Source organism: Motacilla alba, chromosome 20 (assembly GCF_015832195.1).
Source record: "Motacilla alba alba isolate MOTALB_02 chromosome 20, Motacilla_alba_V1.0_pri, whole genome shotgun sequence".
In the NCBI taxonomy this organism is placed as follows: domain Eukaryota; kingdom Metazoa; phylum Chordata; class Aves; order Passeriformes; family Motacillidae; genus Motacilla; species Motacilla alba.
This window is the reverse complement of record NC_052035.1, coordinates 4,767,923-4,781,161: the sequence shown is the minus strand read 5'-3', so window position 1 is coordinate 4,781,161 and position 13,239 is coordinate 4,767,923. Positions and strand designations below refer to the sequence as shown.

The window sequence follows — 13,239 nt, the reverse complement described above, 5'->3', positions numbered from 1 at the left end:
CCCCTCTGAGAAGGGCGCTCGTACAGATGCGTGCTAACGAGTGCTGCACGTAAAGCCTCGAACGCTCCCACGGAAGGCAGGCACAGCTTTGGCTGTCCAGCTTGTCTCCAGCTCCACCCGCTGCCACTTCACAGAATCACGGAATATTATTCTGTGCTGGAAGGGAGCCCCCAGCCGCATCAAAGGCCAATCTCCGGCCATGCATAGGGCAGCACCAAGAGTGCCGCCATGGCCCTGACAGCATTGTCCAAACGCTTCCTAAGCTCTGCATGTGAACAGTTACACCTACCCACCGCCTAGATTTCCTCTTCTGGACATCCCCTGGCTGTAGACAGCTGAGAGGCAGAGATATTTAACAGAGTGCCAAAACTTAAACCAGTTAAAAACCAACCAACCAACAACAACAACAACAAAAAACCCTCAGTGGCATTTTTGTATTATTAAAAGAAATTTAATATAATTTTTAAATTAAAAAATTCAATCTCTCTATTAAAGACACTGAGTCAGGTGCTAATACTGTCAAACATACGCTTTTGGCATGAGTTTTACATAAAGTTTAAGATTTTATGCATTGCTTCAACATGTTAAGAAACCATCTTCATACTTACAGTAGCAATAAAGTCAATTCCATACAATATCAAATATCCTTTTTAAAAAAAGTTTTAAATATATTAGACTCTGATTGCCAAAATGCCATTTTATACACAAAGCTGCTAATACAATATACAGTTCTTACATTATTTTTTTTTCTTCACATAAAATACATTTCATCAAGTTTTATCTGTACATCGTTTACTACGGATCAGTGGAATTACGAGTTATTGCAGAAGGCTTGCCATCATCTCTTCCTGTCCTGTGCACGCAGCAGTCCCGCCTGTACCAGGCTTATCCACACTCCTGCAACCTCACACTGCAATCTAAAGGCTGAAGACATGGTGGTGGCAATACTAAGGCTGCACTGCACTGTTTAAAAACCCGTGTGTCCCCTCCAGCTGTGGGTGATCATTGCATTGGTGTGGCTTTGGGAACAGGTATCTCGAGCAGAGTCTCCTCTGCTACAGCTTCCATGGTTGAAATACAGCAAAATGTTCCAGGTCATAACTGTGCCATGGCAGATGTTGCCCGCAGAGCCCAGTGGTACTTCAATTGTGTGAGGGAACTGAGAAGTCCATTAGCAGTTTGGCCAACATGAAAACAGAATGAAGGTGAAGAACAACCAGGGAGAACTGTTCTGTCACACAGCCACAGGCAAAACAAAACAAAAAATGTAAATGTGCTCTGGTGTAAGAGGTGAGACCTTGCTGCTGCAAGCATGTTCTGGATTCTGCCTGTAGAGAACTGACACACCAAAGCAGTCAACGTGATTTGTTAAAATACAGTGAAGCCCCTGTGCATTTCCTTTCTGTGTATTTAGGAAGAGAGAAGTGATGATCATGAGAGAAATCGAAAGAGCAAATAGTAACATCACAATCTGGCATGCTCTGGACTCTTATCCCCTTGGAAAAGTCTCCAAGTTAAAGATTAGCAAGAACTGTATAGTCACCACAAACCTTCCAGAGACGAGTTACCTTTAACAAGTATAAGGCACAGAAATAACCCAGGTGTAGAGAGAAACCTTCCAGCAGACAAACAGTTCACCCATGGCTCACTGGAGACCAGTGCTATTGCTTTCTCAGGACATTCCCTTTTCCAAGGTTTAGTTTCAGCAGGGACGGTGGGGGTAATCAGAGCTCCAAGACTGAAGAAAAAAGACACTAGACAGAAGTTGTAATGCCATTTGGGAGCTTTAAGGGATTTCAACCCCATGAAGTAAGATCCTGCTCAATAAACTCAAGAATTCACTGCCTCCACTGAGTATTGCACTGAGCCATTATTGCTATTGCCCTGCCACGCTCTTCTCCTTCCCTACCAGGAGTTCCTCATCCAGGAGGCTCTTAAACTACACCTCCAAGATGGCACAGAATCACATCAGCTAGAGTCAGTTCTTCCCAAAACTGGGAGGGTTTCAAGATTCAGGAGCACCAAAGAAGTGAAATCTAATGGGCTGAAATCGCATCATGTGGTATGTGAAACACAGATCCAGGTCTGATTTCAAACAGATCCCAGCAATGGGACTTAAGCCCTTATCTAACATTTCAGTGCTGAGCTCACCAAAGTAGAGACATTGTTTTGAAGGACACCTTTTTCCTCCATCTAACACATTTCTTTCAACATGGAATGTAAAGCTGTCCTCCTCAACCACTGGAAACAGTACAAATTCAGCACAGAGGAAAATGTTGTGAGGAGAAGGAAGGGTTATTCCCATGAAGCTCTGCCTGCAACAGACCTGTCAGTACATTGACATTCTCAGATCTTTGCACAGTCTCTATGAACAATTACAACCTTTGGCTCACTGGTAACTGAACTGGGGCTCTAATCTGGCCTTGAATCAGTAATTAGATATTTACTGATCTTAAAACCATTCAGTAAATCATAAAAACCTCAAATGCTCCTCTAATAAACTAAGATATGCCAGTCACAACATGATTTCTAGCTTCTATAGATTTTCAGCCATATTAAGATCCAATGAAACAGCCAAGTGCCCTCTGCTCTGTACCTCAGATCTTTCCTCTGGGACGGCCTTTAAAACACACAGATATCAAACCCCCACTATTGTTGTAACACTGCTAAATTTTACAGTGAAAAGAGTTATTCCTAGAGGTAGGCTGCTGCAATGCCCATGTAGAGAATCTGTGTGGTTTTTATTCCCCCAAAAGCCTGTTTTTCTCCACAAAATAGTCCACCAGAAGCAAGTTAATTATCCACCTTACGGAATCCCTCATCCCAGACCTACGACCAACAGCTCTGCTAGTGCTCCACAGGCAGTGACCATTATAGCCCAGATGTCACCACACAGAAGCATGAATCCATTCCAGGCCATTCTTCAACAGCCTTCCAGCTCACACCCTGGTGCAACTTCAGCCCAAAGCCAGTGGTAGGTAAATACTTGGCAGGGCTGTGAAACATATCCTGCAAGATTTGTCCATTCCTGCTCTTACCATTATTAACTCTGTCTGATTAAGAATGGATTACATTTGATCAGACACCACTGGACTTCACAGCTAGGATGATGAGTTCCCAGAGTTTTACTTATGTGAAATACCAGTGGAAGCCAAACAGCTGTTTGTCTAAAATGGACTGGTTTCCTGCAGTTTTAACCTATTAACAGCTCTCAGTGAAAAGAAGCCTCAAACTACTTTACACTATTGCATTCAGTGATGTCCTTCTCATTTCCTTGGAATTAGGCAGAGTTCAATACACTTGCTAGCACAAAGATGCTCTGAGAAAGAAAAGGGCCCTACTCCTCCTTTGCTGGGAGGGAAGGCAACATCTGGGCCCAAATTTTGCACCATATACAACCTAGTAGATAGCGGCACCAAAATTTGTTAGAGTGAGTTCAGAAATCTCATCAGGATGGATGTGGAGAGACAAACCTCACCACCATGGGAGAAGAGAGGCACCTGAAAGAATCATCTCCCCAGTTCTGAACAACAGCCAGGCCACACTTGGTGTTAACCCAGAATAATTTACTCAAGGTAATCAGAAGATCCACTGTTAACCACAGACAGATGCAGTGAAGTCTTTCCAGTTACCAAATCATCCTCTTACTACGAGAGAATGACTTTTAAAATCCCTTAAGGTCAAGCACAAGAAGCAGTTCTATAATTAGCATGTTTCAACAATGGAGGGAGCCCAACTTCTCTGAATGCTTCAAGCCCTGCCTTTAGCAGAACTGGGGTTTTAAGTGAACCAGATCAACTGCTACCACTTTCTAGTTTGCACCTAAAACTGGTGAGGAAAGTGAATTCTATCTTCGTACAATTCAAACCATTGAATTGTCAGCCTGGTACCTCACGGATCCAAAGGTGTCTCCTGCACAGCGTGGCAGTGGTGGTGACACACAGCCACCTCTGCTGCCTCGAGGAGCCCAGAGCCCCGCATGGGAATGCATCCAGCCCCAGCAATGGGTGGATTTGATGGAGGGCAGAGGGTAGCACTTAACAGTCACTGGCAGCCTCAGTCAACTTTTTATAGCCTAGAAAAAAGTTAAGGCTGTGAGGATCCCCACAAAGGGAGAGTACATGTGAAAGGGAATATTGATGTCCAACAGGTGCCAGTCAAAAGGAAAATGGGTGGAAGGTGCATTTGCTGTTGCTTGGCTGGAGCACAGCTACGTGAGCTGTATTTAATCCACTGAGGCTTACAGAGACCCAAACAGGTTTATGTCTTCAGAGTTTGGAATTTAAGCTGCCCAAGAAGACACATATTCATGCAGGCAAACAGTTACGTGTGTGACAGCCCCTCTGTGCAGAGTTAGAGATTTACAGTTATTTCTTAGATACAACTGAAATGTGGCCAGCTCCTCAGAGCTGTCCCACACTCTCCTCTCACCTCCCCAGGTACACAAAGCCTGAACCTGCTGCAAAGCCAGTGCCAAACCCCCAGGTTACCCCGTGCCAGTGTCTGCCAGGTGGGCTGTCAGAGCTCACATGAACTACACCAAGACAGGGCTGACACTGCAGCTGCTCCACAGCAGAGAGGCTTTGTTAAGTGTCAGGCAACTTCCCCAGACAGAGAGGCATTTAAACCTTCCTCTGCCAGCTGCTACCCACTGCTGACAGCTTCAGCAAGGGAGCTGGAAAACAGAACAGCACATCTCCTGTCCTGCTGCAGTGTTCAGCTACCACAGCAATGGTTACAGTTATTTCTCAGCCAAAGACTGCAGGTTAATGCAGGTGTCACTACATCTACAGGATTAGAAATGCTTTCATGGCCTTCCTGGGTTAGTGCTGGCAAGCCTTTCCTTCCCATCCCTCCTGAGCCCTGTGGTTCTGGAAATCCAGAAAAAATCAGAACACAAAGCATATTGCCCCTAGTATCTGTGTTGAGCATACAGAGTACACAAACAGAATCAATAGGAAAGTGAGATCAACAAAAGTATTTTCAGTTTTAACAAATTAAGAGTCTAAATAGTACAAATAAGTTTTTTAAATTACTTATCCAATATAGACCTTTGTCAGTATTTTATTGCAGTAAAATTCTATTGCCAGGGCCCCTTTATTGCAACATCAGTTTTAAAGCCTATTGAGTGAAGCCTGTTCCAGGAAAAGTTCTGCTTCAAACCTGATGGCAGTCTGCAGTGACGAGCTGATATGAGCAGAACAGGACCCAGCCAGTGCACAGTTTGTGGTGGTGAGCTGTCATTGCAAGGAGGTAACACCTTGCAAACTTCCTAAGTGCAGCATCTGTGCTTGCTTGTTGCTCTGGCCCAGGAAGTGCTGGATCCAGCTGTGTGGAAAACAGTTCTGTCCACTCTTGCAAAGCTCACGTGGGGGCTGACCTCCCCTCCAGGATATGTGCATCCCCCAAGAGTGAAAACACAGTTCTGAACTGTCACCTTCCAGCTGCTCGGCAACTTACAGCAAGAGGCTCAGACACAAAGATTTGAATTCAGATCCTTTCTTTGTTCCAAGGCATCTCATGACTTCCCAAGGATGGGGAGGCAGCACACCATACCTTCTTCCCCAGGGAGCAAGACTCAGGAGACTCTTTTGACATCGTACTGATGTGCATCCCTCCTAAGAGCCTTGCTCCACCTGCATTACTCATCCAGCTGCAATGGAAGTAATTGGCAGGGTAAAGTACAATTCGAGATGAACAAGGCTGCCACAGTCAGGATGTCCATAACCAAATTCTCCCTTTGAAATGCAAACAACCTGGCCACTGTGATAGATCCAAGCAGCCCACCCACGTCTCGTGTCCTCTGGGGTGAGACACAGACCAGACTAGGAAATCCTGCAGCACCCGTGCACCTTCTCTTCCATTTCCTCCATGGGAGCTTTGAATTTCAAGAGGGGAGGATCACCACTGGACACTGTGTAATACACTGAGGTCCCATTGGAGCTGTAGGGAGAAGTCCTGGATTCGATTAAGTGCGACTTGGCCTCGCCCACGCTCTCGGCAACTCCCGCCATGCCGGTGCTGAAGTGGGTGCTGAGGAAGGGGTGCTGCAGGAGCTTGGCTGCAGCTCGCTGCCGCTTCAGTTCCGACAGCGTTTGGTGGTTGTGCTCCTTGTAGGTGCCCCAGAGCTGCGGGGCCTCGGGCAGCCCGGGGGTGCCGTAGGGCAGCACGTGCCCGGGGGCGCTCTCCGGCTCGGCGTGCATGCTCCAGATGTCCCCGTTGGAAAAGGTGTACTGGTAAGGGCTGGCAGATGCCATCAGTCCATTCTGGAGCGGCATCTCGGTGTCACACTGGGTGCTTTTGTTCGCTAGCTCCGGGAGGAGGGAGGAGTTCTCCAGCACTGAATTCTGTAACGAGACATGAAAGAGCATTTTCCCCCATGCCCCATAGCAGGGTTCATCCCTGTGACAGCCTCCTAAGTCTGCTCACGCTCAGCCTTTCTACCAGACAGGTGCTGCAGCACAAACACTGAATTTCCCCACTGATGCTGTCAGCCCCAAGCAGGAACTGTTTCCCAAATAGGAACCTTAGCTCTGAAGGCCTCACACACACACAAATATAATATGCTTATCTACATAACATGACAATAACTTAATTAAAAACAAGCCACTACAAAGCAAGTTTACAATTCTTTTGTGCTTACCAGTTTGTGAGCTCTAGAATGAAAGGCAGACACTATTTTTGTGGAGCATCCTGGTTCACTTTTATCTCCAAACTATGTATGCACCTGTACATCCAAAACAGGCTTTCCACTTGAGTGGGACATCCCCGTTGAAACCAAATGAGAATTTGGTCTTTTGCTTACACCTGGTGGATGAGGTCTACAAATTTTTCAGCCACCTTCCACCCACTGCTACTGAAGCTGCACCACCAACCCTCCTCAGAACCTCCCATGAAAGAGAAGAGATTCCTTACAGGGTCTGTATTCTCCTGGTCAGACCGAGTCTCCCCAATCTCTCCAATGAGACCCGAGTTTCTTCCTTCTTCTGCTGCCCCCAGTTGCTGCCACACCATGGCCTCCTTCTCACACTCCTTCCTGTAAAGGTTTGTCCTGTCCGAAAGGCTGGCTCTCCTCACCACCTTCCTGTGGGACAGGGACAAGGGGCATCAAAGCTGTGAGCAGGACGTGACATTTCCTCTTAGCCTGTAGCTCTTCTCACCTCCTCCTCCTCCTCCTCCTCACACTTCCCAGCCTCTCCCTCTGGAATGGAACATGGATTCAGCTTCCTGGCACCCACGCAAAGCAAAGGCACTGCTGTGGATACTGAAGGTGGGAGGAATTTTAGGGAGCTCTAAACTTGCACTGCAAATTTGTTTTAGAGCTCAGGCAGGTCACCTTGTGGAACTATTCTGCAACCAGTGGACTAAATGTAGAAGGAAATGGCCCATGGGCTGTTTAGGGAAACTTGTGGTGTGCAGGACTGCTTTGGTTTCTAATAAACATCTCACAAAGACCTCTGCAAACTCCATCTCAGCACTGCATCTTGGCCATGTGACATACTACTGAAAAGCTCAAGTTAATCGACTTGAGGCACTGATTTTCCACCAGTTTCAGTGGTTTAACAGGGTAAATTCTTGCCACTTGGTCCTGTGCTCTGGGCAGTTCTCAAACCACACCAACACAAAACCATTTTCCCCCAAGAATTAGCACCTCTTCCTAGTGAAAAAAACACTCTTCAAAGGAGCTCTGCTTTCAGCAACCAAAGTGAGCTACTGCCTTTCATTCAGAAAGGACAGATGGGTTCTCTCACCAACCTCAGGGTGCTCTGCACCCACACGTGGGTGGCCAGGCCAGTGCCCCAAGTGACCTGCAGGGAACAGCAGAACTCACCCCCGGCTGCCCGTGCTGGAGGTCCTGCGGCTCAGGGAGGATTTATGCCTCATCTGAGACTTCATGATCACGTCGTGTTTGTGCTTCAGCTCCAGAAGCAGTACTTTGAACTCCTCCTCTTCACACAGATCTATGGCACACACAGACCAAGCCCTTTGTCAGATATTCTCATTAACACCATGTGGGGTTTCACCCCCGGATTGGGATGACCCCAAAAGATGGAAAAGTCCCTCCTCCAACCCGTGCCTTCGAAGAAAGACTCAGTAGTCTTCTGTTGTCTGTTCTCAAGGTAGTTTATTGTTGGTTATCTTAAAGATTCTTCTCCCTGAACTGCTGTGGCCCGTTCAGCAGCTCAGACAAAGGCACACTGCCCTCCCAGGGGGCTGGTGCCATCTTTTATATCATATATTACGTACTACATGTTTATACTTTCTCCCCAATACCTACTATCTATATTGAATGGTGAGTTTCTACTCTAAACCAGTCTGTGAGTGCCAACACCACCAAAGACATGGAGGTTAGGAAGGAGAAAGAAAGAGGACAGGGCACACCCAAATCCCTCCATCTTAGAACCCCCTGACCCCCATGTACAAAACTTGGACCCCTGCGTACAAGGCTTAAAACCCCCCTGTACAGCACTCAAAAATCCTGCCCTTTACTTCGTGACTACTTCTACTACAATATCTAAACTTTTGTGATTTCTTGTTCTTCCTGCAAAGTTGGTAAACTGTTCCATGGGTCAGATTCAAAGCCACAGGGGTCTCTGGCTGCATGCCAAGGTCTCAGATGCTTTTGACCTGGGTCTGAAACGTCCGAGAATGTCTGTGGGACATTCTGAGTTCCGACAACACCACATTACTAATTGTGCTTTCCTAGTTAGACACCCAGGTCTTAGGGCTGCACACAACAGAAGGGAGGCTCCCAAGCACAAGGGATAACATAGGAAGCATACAGCAGGAAGACTTGCAAAGGTGCTTGGGATATGCTGTCTCCCTTCTTTTTACGAGCAGGAAGAAGCATTTTCTGTAGTAAAGTGGTGCTTCAAAACTTCAGTGCCAGTTAAAGAAACTTTAACTTTGATTCTAAAAGCATACCTAAAACATTATGTTAATGCTTCTGAAAGCACCATGTGAGGACTCCACCCATTTCTTAAACATTTCTTTCTTTAAGCTTCATAAACTCACCTATTGGCATCTCATCCAAAGATGTCCTGGCACTCAAACTAGCCCCATGGGACACGAGCAATTCAGCCATCTGCATCTAAACAATGGAAAGAAAGCCACGTTGATAGAGGTATTTTAGGCAATTTAAGTTTTCCTCCCTAAAGCTGAGAGGTTGGAATAGGATGAGAGGCAATGGCACGCAGGTTCAACTTGCCTCAAATAACTCTGGTATGTGTGTGATGTTGAACACTGTTCCCACCCATCCACCTGCACTGGCATGCTCTGCCTGAAATTTCTCAGCAAACAGCTCCTTTTGGAGCCCTGGGATCTCCTCTGATGGTGCCCAGAGCCCAGCCCCAGTTCAGATTCATTCCATTTGCAGAGTACTCCACTGTTTGCCCAGGCAGGAAGAAATGCCACCCTCACACGTGACACTTAGAGCAAAATCCTTACCTGTCCCCAGAAAGCAGCAGCATGCAGAGGTTCCCAGCCATCCCAGTCCTTAACATCCAGGCTTGCCCCCTGGTCAAGAAGCACTTCAGCTGCATGCAGATAACCATTGGCTGCAGCTATATGCAGCTAGGAGATAAGGAACAGAGCATGAGCTGCCTGCAAGGACCACAAATGGTTTTATACACCGAGTTTCAGAGGATTTTCCTGGATAATGTTTGGGCCTAAAGCTGGACAGGCAGCACATTTCACACTGGGCAGATGGCACCAGGTCAAAAGCAGGTCGTTCCCGTTATTAAAGCTCAGTATTGCCTGCATGTAATTCTGTTTGGAGAGGAAATTGCTTAACAGTTCTTAGAATAACTTAGATATATGGATGAGAAAAATAATGTATTCACATTTTAAATCAGGGGCTTTTAAGTGCTTCCCTATCTGAAGGGAAAGCACCACCAAAACACGAGCCTGCAATGCAGAACCTCATCCACTCTAAATTCTGCATTCCTCATGCCAGAAGAACATCTCCTCTTCCCCACTGAAGTGCTGTGGATGTGATTTTTTTGAATCAATTTACAGCCTGCTTTAGTCAGGACTCTCTGTGTAATTGCACTTCCAATCACACTATAATTATTTTCTCCATTTGAAAGTCAAAAACATTTTAAACCTTGGCTACTTTAACTTAAGGGAGGATGATTTTTCAGATATTGGCTTCCAACTTCAGCCACCACTTTGGAGACAATCAATAATGGTCTCCTTCAGTTCCCCAACTGCATGTCTCTGAAGATTTTCTTAATTGCAGTCTGCTCTTGCATCTCTGAGCAAAACATTGACCCATGCACTGCTCTGAAGGGATTAACTCCACTCAGAGCTCCTCCTGCTTCAGTTGTGCTAAATGAGAGAATCAAAGCTTCTTCTCAAAAATTTTCATGAGGATGCCACCACATGGAGTTAAAACTTCATCTGGAAATAAATCCTGATGCTTTCTGGCAACTCATTTAATTCCTACATAAATTTTATGCCACTTTCTAGAGGCCACATGAATTAATAAGAAATCAGTTGGGGGTGATACAAAAGGGGGAGCCCAGAGGTCTGCTTAAATGTATGTTTATAATCCTTGTCAAAGGGAAAAATGTGTTAAAAAATAAGCTGCAATAAAAACTTCAATCATCCAAGCTTACCCTCGGGGGAGCCTGCCCTGCCCTTACACTTCTGGTACAAGCTGAAGGTGACATTTAGATTAAGAAAGTGGAATGCACTGCCATGGCCTGGCCCTCAAACACACAAAGCAAGCGCCTGTAATCAGTTATGCCAGGACCCAAGCATTAAATGACCATGGTTGTATGAAACTCCCAGCACATATGACCTCATTACTGAACTTTCCCTAAGCTGGGACTGCTCTAAGAGACACATTTGTGGGGTAAAAAGAACGAGGATTGCTCAGCCTTCCCAGTCCCCGTGCAGACAAATCAGATGCCAGCTTGCTTTGTGCTGCACACTTGTCCTGGGTGCCCAGCTCTGCCCAGGGCCAGGTGCCACCAGAGTGAACAAACACAGCGGCCACTGACTCTGTGTGAGCCAGACGTGGGAGGCAGGAAGTCTCCAGGGTTCTCAGCACTGGATCCTGCTCCTGGGAAAACCACAGGGCTCTCACATCTCCTCCACAGGAGTCCAATCAGCCCATAAGAAGCAAGAGGTTACTGGGAGGTCTTCCAGGCCAGTTCCCTGCAGGTCAGCAGATGTGTTATGTTCTGTGGGACTGCTCCTCTCAGTGACTTGCACCTGTTGATTTTGTGTAACTCCTGCTCCAGGGCAGGTTTCATAACCTCTGGGCTGAAGGAAAGCAAAACTGAAGGCGCTGCAGTTTCACTCACCAGCGTAGCACCTTGGGCATCAGTCCTGTTCAGGTCTTGGCCAGTGGCAAGTATGTCATGAATGTCACAGATCATGACCTGCTCTGGAGCAGCTCGCATCTCATTGATCCTTTCCTGGGTAATCCCTGTTAAAATTCCAGTTCAAAGAGGACAGTTGGAAAGGTTGAGTAAAATAAGATTTAGGATCCTGGTTGGTATGACCTCACATCCTCCACCCTCATGATCTTTAGGAATCAGAATACCCAGAGTCAGGTCCCAAGAAATTATGCCAGGAGCAGCTCTCTGCTTTTCTCCAGAGGCAAACCAAGAGCTGAGAAAGAGGGTAATTTTTAGTACCACATTGACCCATTTCTGTGTTTTACATAAACTCAGTCTCCTTACCTTGATAGGCCATGCAAGTCTCAATGACATCCAGGGTTGGCTCATCTTCACAGAGGTCATATGGCATGTTGCCATCTGCGTTGACTGCCAACAGGTCTGCTCCACTGCAAGGGGAAAACTGAGTTACAGCAGCAAGGACCTCAGACATCCTGGAGCAGACAGTGCCAAACACTGGGAAAAATGCTTAGGAAAAACAAACTGGGATTTGATCGTTGCCCAAATGCCACCAAGGTACATAGAAAGATTTGAAGCAAAGCTGTGGAGCTATGAGTGGGGAAGATTACTTCCAGAACTGGATGAAAGGCAGCACACTACACCTCCTTCCTGAGTCAGTAATGCCCTGTGTTCCACATCTGCTCCACTTTTATAACCTCCAAAAATTTCCTAACCCGAGTGGGAACATCCTCCAAGGGATGCTTGACTGCATCCTCTTCTCTCCTTCATTATATAGTCAAAAAATGAGCCAAATTTTCACTGCTTATGTCCCAGATGACAGCACCACAGGGAGAAGTCTCCCTCCCTGGGAAAAAGCAGCAGGCACAGCTGTGCAAGGCAGCAGGTTAACAATCCCAAAGCACCAGCACTCTGGGAAAGGGAGGAGAGGGCTCCATACACAAGCACAACTATCTGCTCCAGGCAGGAATCACCACAGGTGCTCATGAAACAGCTCAAAACTCAGCTGGTTTCCTCCTCCTTGCTGGCAAGTCTAGGAGGACTTGAGCTTTAGGGATTGGTCAAGCACCCTGTGTCACCACTGGGGATCAACTATTGCAGAAGTTTAGTGATCACTAATCAGGACCCAGTGAGACAAGTCACAAAGTTCACCCAGGGGTCTGAGTTACACAAGCACACTGCTGCCCTCCTACACCAGTGTCTGCCTGACTGGGGCTGGCAGATCTGAAGTGCTGTTTAGGAGCGTGAGGGTGGATCCTGCTGGCTGCTCCTGTTTCTGCCCCCCAGTGACCACAGCTCCACAGGCACACACACACACCAGAATACAGGCAGAAAGGGGCCATTTTTGGCCCAGTCTCCAGAAGCTTCACAAAACTGAGCTAGTCATCCAGGGTTTTCTTGTCTCCTGAGCCTTTCTGCTCTTCCTCCTTCACCCTCTTCTTCCCCAAGCAGGAAGGACTCCCATGAGCAGCCTGAAAGCAGGGAATCACCACCACTGCTGCAACCTCCCAAGGTCCTAGGCAGTCTCAGTTTCCTTCCACAGAAGCTGTGGGTAGAACGAGACCCGCAGAAAGGACAGACACAAAAAGCCACCTACTGCTGGATGAGGATCTTCACCAGGTTGATGTGACCACACGTGGCTGCTGCGTGCAGTGGAGTCCACAGCTCGTTGTCCTTGGCGTTGACGTTGGCCCCGTGGTTGAGGAGCAGCTTGACTATGTCCTCATAGTTGTCTATGCAGCACTGGGGAGGAAGAAATGCAGACACATTGGGGTTTTTTAAACTTTGGGACAATGAGGGTTCATACCTGCTCAGCTGCAAAATAATAAAGGGCACCTGGACATGGAGACCTGCTTTATCCTGCACTGCTTGG

General features: G+C 46.9%; 1 protein-coding gene across 1 annotated transcript in view; it reads right to left on the bottom strand.

Annotated features, from left to right (window-relative positions):
• Positions 1-436: 436 nt before the first annotated feature.
• PPP1R16B (protein phosphatase 1 regulatory subunit 16B) overlaps positions 437-13,239 on the bottom strand; it is a 59,425-nt gene continuing 46,622 nt past the window's right edge. The window contains exons 4-11 of the mRNA XM_038158773.1: positions 12,964-13,109; positions 11,694-11,797; positions 11,313-11,437; positions 9,448-9,573; positions 9,016-9,091; positions 7,832-7,961; positions 6,916-7,084; positions 437-6,347 (exon numbers count right to left, since the gene is read on the bottom strand). Of these exons, the coding sequence (XP_038014701.1) occupies positions 5,826-6,347; positions 6,916-7,084; positions 7,832-7,961; positions 9,016-9,091; positions 9,448-9,573; positions 11,313-11,437; positions 11,694-11,797; positions 12,964-13,109 (1,398 nt within the window). The 3' untranslated portion in view covers positions 437-5,825. The remainder of the gene's footprint in view (positions 6,348-6,915; positions 7,085-7,831; positions 7,962-9,015; positions 9,092-9,447; positions 9,574-11,312; positions 11,438-11,693; positions 11,798-12,963; positions 13,110-13,239) is intronic.